Source organism: Tetrao urogallus (genome assembly GCF_951394365.1).
Source record: "Tetrao urogallus genome assembly, chromosome: 5".
NCBI classification, from domain to species: Eukaryota; Metazoa; Chordata; class Aves; order Galliformes; family Phasianidae; genus Tetrao; species Tetrao urogallus.
In genome coordinates, this window is record NC_136818.1 from 41,068,906 (window position 1) to 41,088,246 (window position 19,341).

The following is a 19,341-nucleotide window of genomic DNA, read 5'->3' on the forward strand; positions in this document are numbered from 1 at the left end:
TTTTAGCAGTGCTCCTGGCCAGGTTGTAGGTAGTCTGTAAACTTAAGTGCTTGTATACAATTACTTGTACATGCATTTAAATAGTGGCCTGAAACTTGATCGGTAATGATTAGCCCAGGTATTACCTCTAAACTGCAAGTAAGTGAGTGAAGCACTTTGACACCTCACTAATTATAATTCTATAAATATGATGGAAATATTATATTAAATACATGTTTGTTTAAGAAGTTTTGGCCCCTTCACAGTCGTTTTCCTCTTGCAGACCATTGATAGCACTGTCAGAGCAGAAGGAAGCAAAGCAGACAGCCATATTGACAGTTAATAACTTTTAATGGAGCTCTGTTATTCCTTGTTAGGTTTGTGTTATTTGACAAGTCTTTCAGGTGTTCTATTTACTGTTTGTTGTGTTTTTTTTTTTTAACTTCCTTCTGAGCTCTTTCCTCTTCAGTGTGGTAAAAACTGGACCAGACCTCTTGTGTGGGGGATGATGAGAGGATCAAACTGCAATTGTAGACTTTAGTACCAGTGAATTAAGCTAGATAAAGACTTCTACAAGATTCTTGTAAGGAAAACATAAGACAGCTGTGATTCTGGGCTTGCTGGAAGGAAACAATTAGTGCTACAATGCTTCCCTTATGCTGTTGAAGCTAAGAGATTTTGTGCATGCTACTGCTGATGGTAACTGTTGGTACAGTCTGACCTACTGTCTGTGCATTCTGTCACTGTGGTCTCCATCTGGGTTGTGAAGAGTTAAAATGTCACCAGACTGGGGTTGTGTGTGCTTTCTTCACAACTGGCATTCACAGAACTGGGCTGCTGGCTTGCACCAACAGGATGAACAGAAAAGAGTTGGTGTAAATGCTCCTCTCTTCTCCAGTAAACTTGCTCACTGCCTGTGTGTGATCAAGGTAGCATTTTAAGTTGTCTCTTGTGTCAAGTGAGTTCTCTGCAGCAGTCATGTAGTTATATAAGCAGTCTGTATGTTAATATTGTATGTGCTGCTCACAGAATCAATGAAGTCAGTGCCTAAGTAGCTGTTATAAGCTTATAAATGTGTTGATCCTACCTTTTGTAGAGAAATCAGAAGGGTAAGTTGATGCTGATTTATTTCTTACCAGCCTCTTTCTCAAATACTTGAGTCAAAGACAGCAAAATCTGATGGCTGGTGTCACAACAGCTGCTGATATGGAGCTTGAAATTCTGTCTAACTGTCCAAATAAACTGGCAGTGCTTTATTTTTTCAGTAAATATCTTGTGAATTTTAAGAATTGAAACAGTAATGCTACTGAAATCCTGTCAGGTGTGTCAGAGTCTTGTGAATAAGTTTTTATCCCTTTCTGAGTTGTCAGACGAGACGCTTTAGTCATTTTAGATATCCGTATCTGGTCACTTCTACCTAGTCTTAACGATGGCATGAGGACATGTCTGTCAGCACTAGATAGCAATCTCCTGGAAGAGTGGAGAAAGCCTTTGTATGCTTCGTTCAAATTTTGAAGGTGTGTGATGGTAAGCTAAACACCTGAGTGAGTCCCTCTTATAGTGCAATAATGTGATACATTGTGTACCTTTTTTCAACATCTGAGAGTCTCCTTTTTCAAAAAACAAAAACAACCGCATGTTGCCCCCAAGATGTGTCCCAGTATGCAAATAATCCTGTTACAAACGAGTTCGTCATCTAACGGCAGGTAACTCTAGGGGGGAGGTATGAAGGCTCTCGTTGCAGAGCTTTCTAAATAGCAGAATGCTGAGAATCACTTCCTTTGTTGGCTGAATTTACTTCTCTTCCACTTCCCCTGAGTTTTTTTGGCCAACTGGTTTTCATATTAGTTGCTTGACTAGTAGTCAGCACAGGCATTAGGTGAGTTAAGGTATGCAGGCTACTCTGAAAGTAGCGCCTCATTATTCGGTGGAAACTGCAACAGATACAAAGAGCACAACAACATTTAGATGCAGCAAATTCTCAGCTGCAAAACACTTTTTCAACATAGTCACTGCCATCACCTACACGTTTTCATCAGTGCTGAACAAGAGCTTCTGTGCTGAGCTCATAACCGTCTGCGCCAGTGGAAGTGGCCCACAGTTGCCTCAGCTGAAACACAGCACCCAGCGCCTCGCTGTGCTCACATCTGCTGTTTGGTCTCCATGAGTGTTCAGCAAACATCAATGAATGTCAGTGGGTACCATTATTTCTGCATGGAAGAATTCGGTTCCACGCCTTGGCTTCATACATCCTTCCATATTAGGCTCCATTTGGTCAGACAGCCCCTGTGCTGCCATCTGTTGCACAGCAACAAAATGGAACGGGATACTGGTGGGAAGGTTCAGTCTTTACTGCCGTACCACCGCTGTGTGTCTGATGTCAAGGGCCAACAGAATAAAATGGGAGGCATTAGTTTAGGAGCAGCCCTTATCGATAGTATGGTTTGTGCTGCTGGCCAAAACTACAACAGGTGGAAACATCAGGTGCAGTGTGAGTGGTGGTGACTGCATAATCATGGAGGCACAGTTTGCAACAAAAATGACAGTACATTTTTACATAAGAAAAAAATATGCCACAATTTCAAGTGAATTGTTTTTAAGTGTGCTCACTATAGCTTAACAATTGCTACATTTGAGGAGATTTTTGACTGTTCATGACTCAATAAAGGGCTTAGGGAAGTGAACTTCCAACTTTTCAATGTATGGATATCCTGAAGTGCCTGGAGAGGATTGTCTTTCAGGCAGTAAGATAATAACTAGCTTACAGTTCATACAGATCACCACAATAAATTATAGGAAGGTGCACTGAAATCCTTGAGAACACTTTTGAAAAAGCTCCTGACAACACTAAGGAAATGGAAAAGATTGTTTTATCTACACTGAAGGAATAATGTCTGTCTTCTGAAGTACAAAGTGTATTGATTCCATGAATTTTAAATGAAGTGACCTTGAAACTTAAACTCAGAGTGCTGTTCCTACAACCTCATACTCCTGACAACTCTCTTAAATATTTGTTGCTTGAAGACAAAGAGCAGGAAACTGGAACTTAACAAGAATAAAAGTAAGCTTTCCTTGATATTTCCTAATGTATACCACCTGCCTTTGTCTTTTGGGCCATAAATCCCTCCAAATAGTGCATGGATTGGTCTTGCACAGTCTTGAGATACATTGGTTCTCAAAATCTAACCAATACGTGCCATGCTGCCTTTGCTATGAAAGTGATTGTGCTTAGACTAGATAAATACCTTCTTTTACTTTTCCATGAATCTCTGAGAGTGTAACACATACTGCCAAGTAAAATGGAGTGAAAAACTCTAACGTCACTTAGGGTATTTTTTGTTTCTGAAGGACATTGGTAGATAGTGAGCTGTAAATTTACTTTGCTTTCTGCTCAGCTCATAACCATTTTATCCTTGTCTCCATGGGACAAACTACTATGAGAAGATCTGCTTATTTTTCAGGATAACTTTATTTTCATCTTTTTTTTTTTTTTTTTTTTTTAATAGAAGTGACGGTGGTTTACCAAAATGGCTTACCTGTGATTTCTGTGAATCTTCCATCTCGGCGTGAACGTTGCCAGTTCACGCTTAAACCTATCTCAGACTCTGTTGGTGTGTTCTTACAACAGCTGCAAGCAGAGGACCGAGGAATTGATCGGGTTGCGATCTACTCAGCAGGTACTCTTGTTTACAAAATAATTGATTTACTTGTCATATATTTTTATCCAGCCTTTCCCTTCTTAAGTAAAAACTTGATATGGTGTGGGATCTCAAACGTTCCCAAGAAAGTGGAAACATCGTTTCTGGAGCAGGAAATGTTCCACTAACTGACTCTGGTGTCAGGTCTGTCAAGAAAATCTAATTGTAGTGTGAAAGAGGAGCAAAAATGTTTCTTAACGCTTAGCTTCAGCCTTGAAGATTCTCTTACAGTAAAGACATTGTCTTTGTTGCATCTCTATTTGCAGTTTGAATGACTTAAAAACACACAGTGAATGTAGTGGTAGCCTGTGCTGCATATTTACACGACCATACTGGGGCATTTCTGTTTGAGGCAGTTGATAACACAAAGTTTATATGCAGAATGCACGTTGCTATGTAACAAGGAAGTGAAAAAATTATAAGCCTGTGTTCACACTACTTACAGCATGTAAGCAGCTGCTCTATAGGTGGTTTTGTCTGAAAACCTAAATTTTGCCAAGGTCCCGTTTTTATCTCTACTAGGACTGATGTCCATATTTCAGGTGAGCTTCCAAGTGTTTCTCTGAAGGTGCAGGTTGCCTGTATGGAGTTGCTAATCAATTTGTAGGGAACTATGTGTGAACTGTGGTACAAGGGAATGGATTTCTTATTTATCTATGAATGCTGCTATGTTTCACTTAACGGATTATTTCAGTGTTTTGCTCAATTACTATGCATCTGCTAGCCATCAAAGCTCTGGGACATTATTAGGATGTCTTATGGGAGTCTATCTAAGTGGCTGAAAGTCCTGGCCTGAGAGAGGTGTTTATTAAGTTAATGAAGTCAAAACTGCCCAATACTGGAGGTGGAAATAATCATCTGTAATGTCTGTGGGAAGGAGTGAAGGTCCCTTAAGTGGATTGTATTGCTTAAGTTTGGTAAAACATTCAAGCTGCGGAGATTAAAGAAATTGCCTTTTATGGGAAAATATTACCAATTTAGAAAGCAGCTTCATCATAGCTCATCTTGGGTTTGCCCTGCAAATTTTCTTTGCCTGGCTCCAAAAAGTGTTGTCTGCAGGAAAATGTTGAAGTCCAACAGTCAAATATGATGAGATAATGTTACAACAGTCAAATATGAAATAATGTTACAACTTGTTTAGGTCATTGTACTAATGTCTATTTGCCTTACAGATGGCACCCGTGTTGCTTCCTCCACGGGCATAGATTTGCTTCTACTGGATGACTTCAAACTGATCATCAATGACATCACATATCATGTTAGACCACCAAAGAGAGGTAAATCAGCCTGGTTCTTATAAACTTCATAAAATTGTTTCGGTAGTCAGTTGATAGTAAAAACAACTTAAGGTGCATGTTTGAGAATGTGGAGTATTTTTGAAGGAAACCTTGTAGTTTGTGATCCTACCTATGCAATCTAATTTAGCTGTATCCAAGTAGTCGTAAGGGAATGATGAAAAGCAAATGTTCATTCCGTTCAAGGCGGTTATTCCCCATAAGATGAATGAAGGAAGAAATGAAGGGAGAAGTAATCTAATAGTTTTAACTTACTATGAGGTAGTTGAATACAAAATGAGAATTAGCCTAAAACTAATGTTAGCTGACTTAAGATTCATTCTCTTGTTTGACAGTGAAGATTGGTACTTCAAATGTTGGAAATGAAAAATCAATTGTAGTGCGTTATTGTTCACAGTGTAGAAATACTATCAAAAATTTGTAATTTTTTGCTGATGATTCAGGGATCTGTACGCTTAGCATGCAGGAGCACCAATTTTGGGAGGGCAGCATTGGATGCGGTGCCAGTTCTTTCCTACATTAGGCTGACCTCTGCTAGAGGTGGTTTTTCCCCAGTCTCCTTAAAACCACTGTAAGAGAACTTTTCATAAAGACTTGGGTATTTAACTCACTTGTGGAACCACTCAAAGACTGTTGCTCTCTTCTCTCTCACCCCCTGTGCACTGTATCCTGGATGTTGTGTTTTCGCACACTTAAGACGTTATAAGCCAGAGAAGTGGGGTGAGGATTTGAACAAGACATCTTTTCCAACTGTTGTCCCAGGGCAAGCCAATTCGTATGTCCCACACAGCTACTGCTGGAGAGAGCCAAGTCTGTGTCAAGGAGCTGATATCATCTTGGTTAACTCATTTTTATGATATACACACTGTGCTGGCAGGTGAGCTCAGGGATCACCTAGGTTACATGAAATTGCTGCCTCTGATTCATTTGCCTAGGAGATTTCTATAGTTAGCTTGTATTAAAATTTGTGCTTGTAAGTAGGCTCTGAGATTAGTTCTGTTCAACTTCTTAGATATTGCTTTTCCATTTTAACACAATCACCCTGTTTATACTGAAATGTAAATGCCAGGACAGAGTACCTTTAATTACTAAGGACCTCTTAATGATGACTTCATAAGCTCACAAAGGTTCTTTTTCTTCACAGTGGTATAGAAGATGCTTAGATGGGAATGGGTGGTGTTTGCCTATGGCTACCACTTGCCTTGGCACACACTGCTCAGTCATTTCTTTCTCTGGGTATGCTAGTGTTAAAGCTCAAGCTATTAGGAGTCGAAACTCTTCTGTTTGTTGTTCAGGTATAGCCCGACTTTACCCTTCCCAGAATGTGAGTTGCTGCAAATTTTCTGTTAGTGTTGATAAAATGGTACTTAAGACAACCTAAGGTTCAAGGCAAGGGATGCTACAATTTTTTAGTATTTTGATTTTAATTGACTAATGTTGAGATTTTTTGCTTCAAACTTAGTTTCTCCATATGGAGTATGTAATTCAGTACCGCTAGTCACAACTTCTTTGTAAGCTGATTTCTTTTAGGAATCCTTTTTGTATTGAAGTATAGGATTACAGAGTGTTCCAGTTAGCAGCCGTGTTGTTGTCTTGAATGTAGTGAGAGAGGCTTTCATTACCCTTAGGCAGCTCAAAATAGTGGGTTTGTCCGCTGTGTGTTGGGAAACAACTCCAGGCATCATTACTTGAAGTAACTATAAGACTGCGTGTTCTGAGGCTGCTAACCTAAGATCAACAGCTGCCACTGTCAGTGAGTACAATTTGCAGTTTGAATTCTGGCTGTTTCTTGACAGCTGGTGCAGGGGATCGTACTAGTGGTTCATTTGCCTTTGAGTCTTGCATACAGGTATGGATCTAAAGCAGCTGTTCATCTCTAGCAAACTACTAGCATACATCTTCTTTGTGTTCTTCTCACACTTCAGGAATATCCAATAATAAAGCCTAATTTACTTTTGAAGATGTCGCATTGTCTTAGTGTGCTGGAGTTCTTCCAAAAGCTTTTGTATTGAAAAGATTGTTCCAAATGCTTCCTCCGCAGAAGAATAGCAGTTTCTGAAGGGTGAGTAAGGAGTCCTGTGGATAAATGCACACAAAGCAGTCTTTTTCTTTCCTAGAGCTCTTAAGCCATGAGAACGCAACCACGCTGAATGATGTCAAGACATTGGTTCAGCAGTTGTACACTGCCTTGTGCATCGAGGAGCACCAGCTGAACAAAGAGAAGGAGCTCATAGGGAGACTAGAGGAATTGAAGGAGCAACTAGCACCACTAGAAAAAGTGAGAAACTTCTCATGGTATTTTACTTATCCTCCAAATGCATGCTCAATTTATTTCTATGTTTTCATTAAGCCCTAACATGCTTCAAGTAGTTTTAAAATGACTGAAGGAAAAATTGCCACTTCATATAACAAACCACATTTGTTTCTGATGTCTGCAGAAATATGGTTTCCTTCCTCTGTAATAAGAAATGAACCTGTTATTGCAGACTGGGACTCTCGTTCAACAGAACATTTGTGAACACAGAGATGGAAGAACCTTTGCAAAGCATCCAAAATATACTCAGAGTAAAATAAGGGTGACTGCGAGATACTGATAGAAAAGAAGTCTAAAGTTGTCTATGTAACCTACACTCAGTTATGTCACAATGTAGCATTAAATACAGATGTGTTATTTTTAAGTTTTCTCTTAATGATATCAACTCTTTTTTTTTTTTTTTAATCTGTTTTTGGCAGGTAAGGCTGGAGCTCAGCAGGAAAGCAGAGAAGAGGACAACTTTGGTGTTGTGGGGAGGGCTGGCCTACATGGCCACTCAGTTTGGGATTCTGGCCCGCCTCACCTGGTGGGAATACTCTTGGGACATTATGGAACCAGTCACCTATTTCATCACCTATGGTAGTGCCATGGCAATGTATGCTTATTTCGTAATGACTCGCCAGGTAGGACTCGTAGTGCTGATGTCGATGCTTCAATAGAAGACTGTATTTGAACTCTACTGCCCAGGAAAATAGTAAAATCATGCTTTCTGGAAGTTACTTTGCCTCTTCCTAACCCTATTGGCGCTTATGATGGGGCCTTTTCTGGTGCTGGTCCTCACTCATTTCCTGGTTGTGTTACCATAAGTGTTCATGTGCATCCTCTGAGTGCTTCAGCTGTACAGGTCATTCATTGACAGACAGCAGTTTCTGCATGCACGCGCACACGCTGGCTTGCACCAGGGCCTGTAAGTGTTGTGACTTACCAGCCCAAATAATCTGAGATACCGAATGAATTTCGGGGAAGTACACATCTCCAATATGAGTAGTTAACTTTTTCTGAAGAGACAAGAAAGGCTCAAAAATCATTTTAGGCATACCTTTTGTTCACATGTCTCTGGATCTCACCTCCTAACCAAATGAAGCAGCTACATTTGAATGCATGTTTCTTGGTGCAGTTCCAGATTCATTGGCTAGCAGGTTCAGTCTCTTCAAAAACTAGGTCTGCTCCAATATTGCAAAACCTTTGCACAAAGCAGATCTATGCTTTTCTGGGTTCCTGTAGTTGTGACAGGCTATCTGTCTATCCACTATCTGTGGAGATTTCTGTTATGTGATTTGTCTCACCATTCCCACTGAAATGAAATAATCCTAGGGAGTAAGGGCTCAGTCTCTGCTGTTGCAAGACCACTAGAATAAATACTCTGTGTATCCAGCACAGTGTCCCAGGGCTCTGCTGTCACTTGAGGGGCTGAACACATTTGCCTTTGTCACAATACTTTTTCAGGTACAGCTGTAACTTAACATACTGAGTTCAAATATGGCAGAAAACGTTGTCATCTATATCAGCTAGTACTTATTTGCCAGACTTGAAATCTCATTGTTTCAGAAGTCTGAAAACAGCTTTTTTCTACCTGGCAGCCTGACCGTTGCATGCATATCAGATGGAAGCTGTGTGATAAGCCAGTGCAAGGGAAAGTTAATTTCAGCAGGCAGACTTGTGTTGAGGCTATGTGGGATTTGGTGTTAACAGCTCTGCTGCTTAGGGTTATCTGTGCTCCAAAAAGTTGTGACCTCTTGCGATAGAGTATCCCTAGAAAAGCTGTGGTATTGGATTCCTGTTCTTGCCTTTTGCCCTTCTGATTCTTGCAGTGATTCTGCTGAACAGAGGTGGACAAATGACTGCGTGGGAGCCTAGCTACCAGCTAGGGTCACCTCACCTCACTGGCAGAGAGCTTAGTCAATGCAGTCTGGTTTTATGCCTTAACTTCCAAAACACATCTGTTATGTACTGTACTAATATTTCCCATGTTGTGATGCATTATTCTTACCTTTTTTTTATTTTATTTTATTTTATTATTTTTTTTTTTTTTAGGAGTATGTTTATCCAGATGCAAGAGACAGACAGTACTTACTATTTTTCCATAAAGGAGCCAAAAAGTCACGATTTGATCTAGAGAAATACAATCAACTCAAGGATGCAATTGCTCAGGTAATAAAGAAGTTTTTTTCCATAGATAAGGCAAATTACTGCTTGTGAGTTCATCTGCTATTAATAGATGCACCTCAGACGAGAATGGTTCATAGGTTTTCAGCTTATTTTCTTGTCACAGCTCCAGTGCAATCACTGAATTAGCTTTGATGTGCCCAGGAATAGAACAGCTAGAAGTGTAAATCAACATGAAGCAGTTCCCTGTATCTATCTGTAATGGCCTTTTTAGAGACTGCTAGCAAACTTTGAGTTGCTTCAGGCACTTCATGCCTCAAAGGAGCCTAGTTCCAAGAGTTGCTTTCTTCTCAGTTCCTACATACCAGATGGATTTAGTGAGGGCTGAAAACTTGCATGCGTTCAGTTTATTTCTCCCTCACAGCAATTCATTGCACTAAATTGAAGACCTGGAAAATACTGCTCAAGAAAGTTTCATTGCTAGAAGTGATGGCAAATTTCTTGTAGGGGAAGATACTTGCAGTAAGACTGTTCCCAGTGTGGGATCTGATAAACAGAAGAGTTGAGCAGCAGAGATATTTCTCCTCATTTTTGAGAGACTTTCTATTAATAGAAGGCATGAGCAGGAAAAGCAGAACTACCACTTTCTCTCTCCACTTTCTCATTCTTCTGTATCACTGTTTATTCTCAAGCTCTGGAAATGACAATGTAGGATATATCCAAGGCAAGACGCATTACCCCTCTTTTTTTGGAGAAGGAGAGCAGAGAGCTCTTTTGTGAAGAGCAGAGAAAGATCAGAACAAGACTGTGTGAAAGACTGAAGGTTTTCTTGTGCTATTCATTACTGACAGTCTTAGCCATTCCCATTAATCTGGCTCTTTTTAAAACAAAAACGGAAGTTTAAGGGGATCAGTTCTTTCCTACCATATTCCTTCTGAAGTGGTTGCATGTTAGCAAGTTGATAGAAGTGCAATGCAAGGGTCTTGAACTGATAGAAATGGTTTTCCCAGATCTGAGCCTGTAACTTTTTTTCTTCCCTTCCAGGCAAGAAAAATGAGAAAATACATAAATTATTTCCAATTTGGGAAGGGGCTTTGGGTTGGGGAAAGGTGTATTGGTAGCCTCTTCTTTATAATGTTTATTTTACTTTTAGGCAGAATTGGACCTTAAGAGGCTTCGAGATCCACTGCAGGTTCACCTGCCCATCCAGCAAATTGATGAAAAGGACTGATCAGCAAAGAAGCTCTGAACTCTGGCAAAAAACCTGTTCATAGCTCTTGCCTTTTAAATTAAAGCATTGCAGGTGGAAGCTGGGAGGTGGTGTGTGGGTGGAGGGGTTTTGGTTGGCTTTTTTTTTAACCTTTAATCAAGATAAAGGACTGTAAGGGGAAATCTCTTAAATTTGAAGATGGGGCATTGTGGAATGTTAGTTCTGAAAAGGGCTTGGCAAATAGTCATATTTAAAACCGTGTGAACGGCAATTGTGTACAAATACAGGATTGGGGGGGTTCATGAAAAGAATGTAATGCTGGGGCAGGGATGTCTTCTTCCAGCTCTGCAGAGTCTGCCTCCTGATAAGACACCAGCAGCCTGCTTAGCTTTTTAAAGTTTCCTTTACCTGACTCAGTTCTCTCTTTCTCTCTTAACAAAACATAAAAGGGAAAAAAAAAAAAAGAACAAAGAATCCACGCCACCTGGAGTTATGGCTGGTGATCAGATCTTGCGCTCCACCGCCATTAACACGCACACTTCTGATCAGACCTGGTCTCTTTTATAAAGTTCCTACAAGACTGCTTTCTACTGGAAAACCGTGAGCTTTCCCTCCCCAGCCCTGTCCCATGTGCTCCATTTTCCTCCTTTGCTTATTTGTAGCACAGACTGATTGTGAGCCAAGTGAGAGAAGGAGCAAGTCCTCTTTTGGACATTTGATAATTGGTATTTTGGAGTATTCCATAATAACTATATAAACTTGTGTCCCAATGCCCTTGAGTTCCTTCTAGAAATAAATGGCAGCATTGCATGAGAGTTATAATATTCAGTCTCATGGGAGGGAGATTCCCCTCTTATACCAAATCTGATAGCCACCTGGACTACGGAATTATGAAGGCTTAAGGGATTAAGAAACTGTCTCAGAATCATGACTCCTGCTTAGCTGAACAGTTTTGGAATGTGATATAATTAAACTCGATATTTGATTGTATAATGGAATGAAAGGTCTCATGGTCAAAGCATTTTCCTCACCCAAAGGCTTTTTGAAAGCCCGGGGCTCTTACAGTGCATAACCGCTTCAGTTCTCCTGCACTTCCCCTACTTAAGTAGCTTTAAATGACCTTTGCACCCACAGGTCATGATTTCATAGGGTTGGCTAATGACATCTCTTGTTCTTAGCTAAAAGAAATCGAGGAAGGAAAATCAACCCATTGCCCTCTCTTCTAGCCAAGCAGATAGAACTCATCTTTATTCAAAGCTGGTCAGTCTCTTTAGTATCCTACTGATAAATACTGTGGAGACAAGATGAAGGTGGGAGAAGGGCACTAAGCTTTATATACAGAAAAGTTTGCTGCTTTTTTGAAATTTCACTACTGTTCCTCACTGTGTCATGGAAAGAAGCTTCTGTTTTTGGTTGTTTCTTTTTTTTTTTTTTTTTTTTTTTTTTTGAGAACTGTGTTTAAAAAAAAAAAAAAAGAACAGCAGCAAAAGTCAAACAGAAATCATGTTAAGCAGATGCCAGGTGCCTTGCAGATGTGGAAATACAGCTGAGATTGCTGCCTATTCTCACTCAATGGCATGTTGGACCGAATGGGTGCATGTTTCTAGTTTTTTTTTTTTCTCCCTTCCCCCTTTCCTCTGTCTTTCAGTTTAATTACATTGTGAGATTATTTTTTATCTGTTATATCTTGTTTGTGTGATGAGTTTAAAAGGGGAAAAAAATGAACACAATCCTGTAGCTGAATCCATGGTGTGTGTTTGGGATGAGGGGGAGGGAGCATGGAGAAAAGTCCTTCTTTAAGAAAACACAAAAAACACACACAAAAAAAACCTGAAAATGTGTAAAATCCTGTATCATTTATGAAATATGTATAAAAGAGCAATGTACTTCTGGAACAATAAATAACTATTCAATTTTTGAATCGGTGCTCTTGAATAACATCACTTTCCCCAGATATATATTGTATGTTGGCAGCCATCTCCTGAGTTTCCTCCATTTCTTTTTGTTTAGGTGGTTTCTTCCTGACCTTGACATCACTGAGGCCACGTGGTGCAGATAATAGTTTTCCTGAAGAAGCTTGGATTGAGGTCGTCTTGCTGCCATATCTAGCTGCATAACACAGGGATCTCGAGAGCAATTGAGGTGGTCAGGTAGAAGTAGAGATGTTTGGTCTAACAAAGGTGGCTACCTTTATTTGACCAGCATAGTAGTTCCCTGTGGAGGCTGACATCTGGTGACGTGTGACAAGTTGCAGAATAAGAATGTATGTAACACCCAGCAACCTGAAACATGCCAAGCATGTTTCTGTAGTGCATTCAAATACTGTTTCAAAGGAAAGTTCAAGTTTTAAGCTCACATTCCTCCCTTACTGAGCCCTTCTGAGTCCTTCAATGGCTGTGATTAATCTGATTAGTCATGATGATATATATTTAATTCATTAACATTATGTATCAGCAGACTGTGTACTTACTCCTAACTTTATGGGATATTAGGAAGAGATGTTCAGTGTCAGAAGATTTTTATCATGTCTGTAAAATTTCATGATTGTCAGCTTTTCCAACAGTGAAGTCTCTTGTCTGTCTTTAAAGTCAGAGATGAGGGACCAGAGGCTGTTAACGGTGGTGAGCTGCTTTTAAACATTGCTGAAATTTACTTCAGCAGTGCTGGCAAACCCTTTTCCTCCAAGCAGCTCAGAACAATTGTGTAAGAATGCATCCATTTTCTCATCAAGAAGAACTGAAGGTTTTGACACTTTGAAAGCAGGAAAGCACTAGAAGGCTGTGCTGCCATTGAACAAGACAGACTGGAGAGTTGGATAGAGCGGGGTTCAACAAGGCTAAATGTAGGTTCCTGCAGCTGGGGAGGAATAACTGCATGCATCAGTACAGGTTAGGGGCTGACCTGCTGGAGAGAAGCTCTGAGAAGAAGAACCTGAGTGTCCTGGTGGACAACAGGTTGGCCCTGAGCCAGCAGTGTGTTTTTTGTGGCCAAGAAGGTCAGTGGAATCTAGGGATGTGTTAAGATGAATGTGATCCTCCCCGTCTACTCTGCCCTGGTGAGGCTGCACCTGGAGCACTTTGTCCAGTTCTGGGCTCTGTGTTTCGAAAAAGACAGGGATATTCAAAAGAGAGTCCAGCAAGGGGCCACAAAGATGATGAGGGGTCTGGAGTATCTCCCATACGAGGAAAGGCTGAGAGACCTGGGACTGTTCAGCCAAAACTGAAAGATGATACTGTCTATGTTTAGAAGTATCTGATGTGCAGGAGACAAATGGATGGGCCAGGCTTTTTTCAGTGATGTGTGGTGACAGAATAAGGAGCAGTGGGCAAACACTGGAACACCAGAAGTTCCATACAAACATGAAAAAAATTATTTACTGTGAGGTGACAGTACACTGGAACAGGCTGTCTGGATAGGCTGTGGAGCCTCCTTTTCTGAGGATATCCAAGACCTTCCTGAATGCTTTCCTGTGCAGCCTACTTGTAGGGTAGCAGCCTGCTTTAGCAGGAGATTGGGCTCAATGATCTCCAGATGACCCTTCTGATTCTTGTGATTTCTGGAGAAGCTGGCAGCCCATGGCTTGGATAGGCACATTCTTTGCTAGGTAAAAAATTGGCTGGATTGGTTCAGAAAGTGGTGGTGAATGGAGTAAACACCAGATGGCAACCAGTCATGAGTGGTCTTCCTCAGGGGTTGGTATTGGGACCTGTCCTGTTTGATATCTTTATTGATGACCTGGATGAGGACATTGAGTGCATCCTCAATAAGTTTGCAGATAACACCAAGTTGGCTGGAAGTGTCGATCAGCCTTGGGGTAGGAAGGCTCTACAGAGGGATCTGGACAGGCTGGATTGCTGGGCAGAGGCCAATGGGATGAGGTTCAGCAAGACCAAGTGCCAGGTCCTGCGCTTTGGCCACAGCAACCTCAGGCAACAGTAGAGGCTTGGGGTGGAGTGACTGGTTTCCTCCGTGTAGAGGAAACTGACCTGGGGTACTGGACTTAGCTGAATGTGAGCCAGCAGTGTGCCCAGGTCAGTGCCAATGGCAAGAAGGCCAGTGGCATCCTGACTTGTATCAGAAATGGTGCAGTCAGCAGGAGCAGGAAGAGATTGTGCCTCTGTACTCAGCTCTGGTGAGGCTGCTCCTTGAGTGCTGTGTTCAGTGTTGGGCCCCTCGCTACAAGAAAGGCATGGAGGCCCTGCAGCACGTTCTCAGCCTGGAGAAGAGGAGGTGCAGGGGGGACCTTATTGCCCTCTACAACTCTTTGAAAGGAGATTGTGGTAAGGTGTGGGTCAACCTTTTCCATGTAGCTGGCAATAGTACAAGAGGGAATTGGCCTCAATTTGCACCAGGAGAGAATTCAGGTTGGGTGTTAGGAAATACTACTTCTTTGAGAGCGCCGTCAGGTGCTGGCATGGGCTGCCTAGGGAGGTGGAGGTGTCACTATCCCTGGAGGTGTTCAAGAAACGTTTAATGTTGTACAGAGGGACATGGTTCAGTGGAAAATATTGATGATAGGTGCACTGATGGACTGGATGATCTTGGAGGTCCTTGCCAACCTTGGTGGTTCTGTGATTGTCTGGTATGTTCCTGTCCCACTGACTCAATTTTAAGCGCAAACAGTGCCAGAATCTTAATGCAACATTGTGTTTTTAAGACCTCACGAAGTATAAACAGCAGCATCTATTGCAATGTTCTGATGCCTCTTTTTCTACCAGTTTTATAGTTTATTTGCTTTTAATCTCTCCTCTCATTTTCTGTAAAGGACCTTTCAAATAAACAAGTTTAAAATTGTCTGGAGAAATTTGAGATTCCCTTTTGTCATGTCAGCGAGGCTCCAGAGGAGGTGTTCCTGGCCTCTTTCTTCAAGAAACACATTTTCTTTGACCCTGTAATTCTTCTACCTGGCAGGTAGTCATGATGATGATTTCTTTGCAACTTCTTACATTGATGTGGGTTTGTGTGTTGGCTGTTAGATCATTGTACTGCATCAGTCAAGTAAAGGTGGCCAAACTTGCCTCACCTTTCTAAACTGGTGGAGCAGTTCATTTGATCTACTCTGTGGGTTTTGTTTTTTGTTGTGTTTTTTTTGTTTTTTTGTGGAGCAGTAAACGCAAACTGCATTTCTGCGCCATGTTGCATGACTATTTAGTTTTCACATTAGAAGTAATTTTTGTTATATTTGAAGTATTTTTTATCTGTTCCCATATTGCTCTTAAAATTGGTTTTATTTCTGTATTGATATAAAAAGGGTGAGAAATAAAATACTGAAATGGAAACTAAACCTGCAGTGTATCGAAACCTTGGACTATTGGAGAAGCTGGTTTGACGCTGTGTCCCTGTGAAGGTTGTAAAAGATGGATTCTGCTTCTCTTTCCACCTTAGTTACATAATTGAAGGTTTGCTGTCTGTTTGTATGGTAACTGAGAGTCGTGGAAAAAACACTGGGTACTGTAGGACTTTTGGAAAACACTCTTAAACACCAAGTTGGGCATCAGAGGGCTCAGAAAGGGAAGGCAGCTAACTGCTCTCATTCACTGGGAGTTGTGTAAGTACACAACCGATGTGGTTTTTTAGTATGGATTTTGTGATCCACATGTATTGAGTTTGCTCATATTTTGCCAAACTTGTGTTCGCTCTCTGATCTCAACAGGCTTTCCCATTGGCACTGTGTCCTAGGACAAACTGTTTACAGAAACAACAGCTATCTCAAAGTCCTTGACATTACTGCAATCCATCTCAGCAGCCTGTCAGGGGTTATTGTGAACATACATCCTCAAATCAATTGCAGACAAGGGTGCTGTCACATGTGTTTGAGCACTTCTTGCTCTTGGTGCAGGAAGTGCTGATTAGCTCTTCCTCCTGGCCCTTCTGGGCGGGCTGCAGAAGCTGCTCATGCCCAGCAGCTCTTCTTGGCACATCACGCTTTCATCAAACATTGATGGCTGCGAAAAGGCTGGTCTCATCAAACACTGAAGCGTCTTGATTCATTAGTCTATTTCATACAGCATAAGACTTTCCAGCACAGATCTTTTTTTGAAGGGTACGAGTTCCTTGCGTAAGGACAGTGAAGCACCGCATCTCTGGGAGAGCTGAGAGATGCTGCCACCTGCACCATTTATGGCATTAGGAATAGACGTAGCTAAGCTTAGCAGCAAGATTGGGAACTCCCATCTGTTAGGTACCAAAACAATCCAGCCCTCTGTTTCAGTATTGCCTTCCGTCTTCATATCTTTTAACCACCACTGATGACCAGTTTTAAGTAGTAATATTTTGATTCTCATTATTATTGCTGCTTGGGAAGTCAGGATTGCACATCTTTGGTGGGAGGAAATGGAGGTCAGAAAGAACAAATTTGTCAGATCTGTCTAGAAAGTATAGACCCAAGTGTACTCCACTGGACTTATTTTTTATCTCTTGGAGGGCCTATTTGCAGACTTTATTTCTTCCTCTGGAATAATTGCTCCAGCCCCCTGAGGCAGAGGTTTGCAGTGTTCTGCTACAGTACAGAATAGTTTTATTTGTGGTGGAATCAGGCCTATGCATATCACCTGAAGTGACTTGCAAAGCGAAAAATGCTGATAGTAGTGTTGCTTCAGCTGGTGCCTCTTCCAGAAGACACAGCCTGTCCTTTCTGTGGATCAGAAAGATATTTAGAGGCAGCACGCTGCCTTCTTCAACTTTATACTGATTTCTTGTACTAGGCACTTACAGTAATTCAGGGTAGAATTGTTTCCAGCAGTGCTGGGGCATCCCCTAGCTTTAGTGTGTTATAGATTACTTAGAAGAGACTTTTTATAAGACTGTTGAGGCTCAAAACTGCTATGATGCAATTTATTTCCATACATTAATTGCTAATAGTCACTTGTGTGTCAAAATACTGCTGTTTCAGTTCTAATATACTTACAAAATAAAAGCAACTGGTAACAAAATGATTCAGAGAGAAGTGCATATACCTCTAACACTAACAGAATATTCAATTCAATCCTGTCAGTTTTATTTACCTAGGAACTTCAGTATGAACCAACCTGTGAGTGAAAATGGCACAATATAATTTCCTGTGCCTCACTGTATTATTTTATGTTCAAATTTAGTTTCTGTTCTGGGAATTCGCATAATCACCTTCTGAGGGTTATCTCCCTTGCTAGCTTTGCATAGTGATTTTTTTTTCTCTTTTCCTGTGTTTGAAAAAACTTTCCTGCTACTGTAAGCTGTCAGCATGATATAACCAGAAATACTTTTTGTGGTGGTGATGGGAGCAACAACAGTCATCTATAAAGCAGCTTTTGTCATTCACTGGAATTGTTCACAACTGAGAAAGACCCCAGCACTGGGGTGGAGCGTATATTGCACTGTGCTACCAAGGGAAGCGCAGAGGGAAACCGCTGAGAACTTTCTGTAGTGTACAGAGCGAGTGGCCTATCTCCACGAAGTAGTCAAATACCTTGCACTTTGTCTTATGTGAATTCAAGATGAAAAGAACAAAGCCATTTTTTCCCTCTGGGATTAGAAGCAAGCACATCGATCTTGACGTTCTCCCTTTGCTCCATTGCATCAGCCCACTGCAAAGCGTGGGGTATAATAGTGGGAAAACTGCTTGATTGTGCTATTGCTGTAGGCTTAGTTTTATTCCCTGTGGATGGAAAGCTTGCAGATGATTTCCTGAGGGAAACTGTACAATCACTATAAGCAGGGAGGGACCTGTGTGCATACAGAGGTGTATGGTAAAGCATATATTCTAATCTGTTCTCTGTAATAGGAGCTCCATCTTAGTGGAATTAGAAAGATCCCTTTGTGTTCCTTCACTCTGTCCTTTGTATCTCATTGACAATCATGGTGCTTGGTCTGCTTTGATAGAAAGAGGTTTTGGTAAGCTGAGGACTAGTGCAGTCGTCTCATCCACAGACAGAGCATAAAGTTGTGGCCTGCAACTTAGCTTAAGTGCCTTTCAGCTCATAAGGCAGAGGTCCTCAATTGCTCAGTCTTACACTGAGGTTAATTCAATACTGTTGGGTTCCTTGCTTTATTATTTAGACAGAAAACATAAGATTACTACAGAAAGATGTCTTTGCCTTGCTTGATAATCTTGCTGCAATGATTGGTTTATGTGATCAGAAGTGGAAAGGGTTTTTGCCTAGCGTAAGAACAGCTTACTTCCCTGTGGGACACCATTCCATTAAGATGACTGATGTTCCTATTGTAGCCTGAGTCCCAGAGCTTATTTGCAATCTCTACTCAGGATGTTCAGTTCTCCTTTTGATCACTATTTCCTGCAGTTAAAGCTCTCTAGCTGGCATTTTCTGGCTGAGGGGGAGCCATGAAGTTGTATGACTTGGGGAAGGAGCAGAGATAACAATAAGCACCCATCTGTTCTTCTTTTCCATCCCTGTGGGATGTCCGGGTGTCCCCTGGTTAGAATTCTTCTCCAGATAAGATAGTGAAGGTGCCACTGTGGGGCAGTCAGGCAAGAAAACAATAGTGAATTGAGTCCAAAACATGAGATCGATCAGTAAGTTGACAGTAAGGAGCAGAGCTCCTCTTGGAGGTCAAGGCTGGAGCTGTATCCAACATCCCTTTGGCTTCTTCCTCTGATAAACTTCTAGGACAGCTATCCTAGTCGCTTTTCAGAAGCCTTGGGGTCAGAAGCTCTGCTGAGGGAAGGCAGCACAGAGGCATAGCGTGTGCAAGGTCTATCAAGGCTCTGTTACTTGAGTGTTAACTGTTCCTTGGTTGAGTGGG

The 19,341-nt window shown here is 41.3% G+C and overlaps 1 protein-coding gene across 1 annotated transcript in view; it reads left to right on the top strand.

The window, feature by feature from the left end:
* MCU (mitochondrial calcium uniporter) overlaps window positions 1-10,623 on the top strand; it is a gene marked incomplete at both ends in the record, with an annotated part of 80,916 nt that extends 70,293 nt beyond the window's left edge. Inside the window, 6 exons of the mRNA XM_079536209.1 lie at window positions 3,486-3,656; window positions 4,850-4,954; window positions 7,090-7,250; window positions 7,706-7,909; window positions 9,321-9,437; window positions 10,546-10,623. Coding sequence (XP_079392335.1) covers window positions 3,486-3,656; window positions 4,850-4,954; window positions 7,090-7,250; window positions 7,706-7,909; window positions 9,321-9,437; window positions 10,546-10,623 — 836 coding nt within the window. The remainder of the gene's footprint in view (window positions 1-3,485; window positions 3,657-4,849; window positions 4,955-7,089; window positions 7,251-7,705; window positions 7,910-9,320; window positions 9,438-10,545) is intronic.
* Between the last annotated feature and the right edge of the window lie 8,718 nt (window positions 10,624-19,341).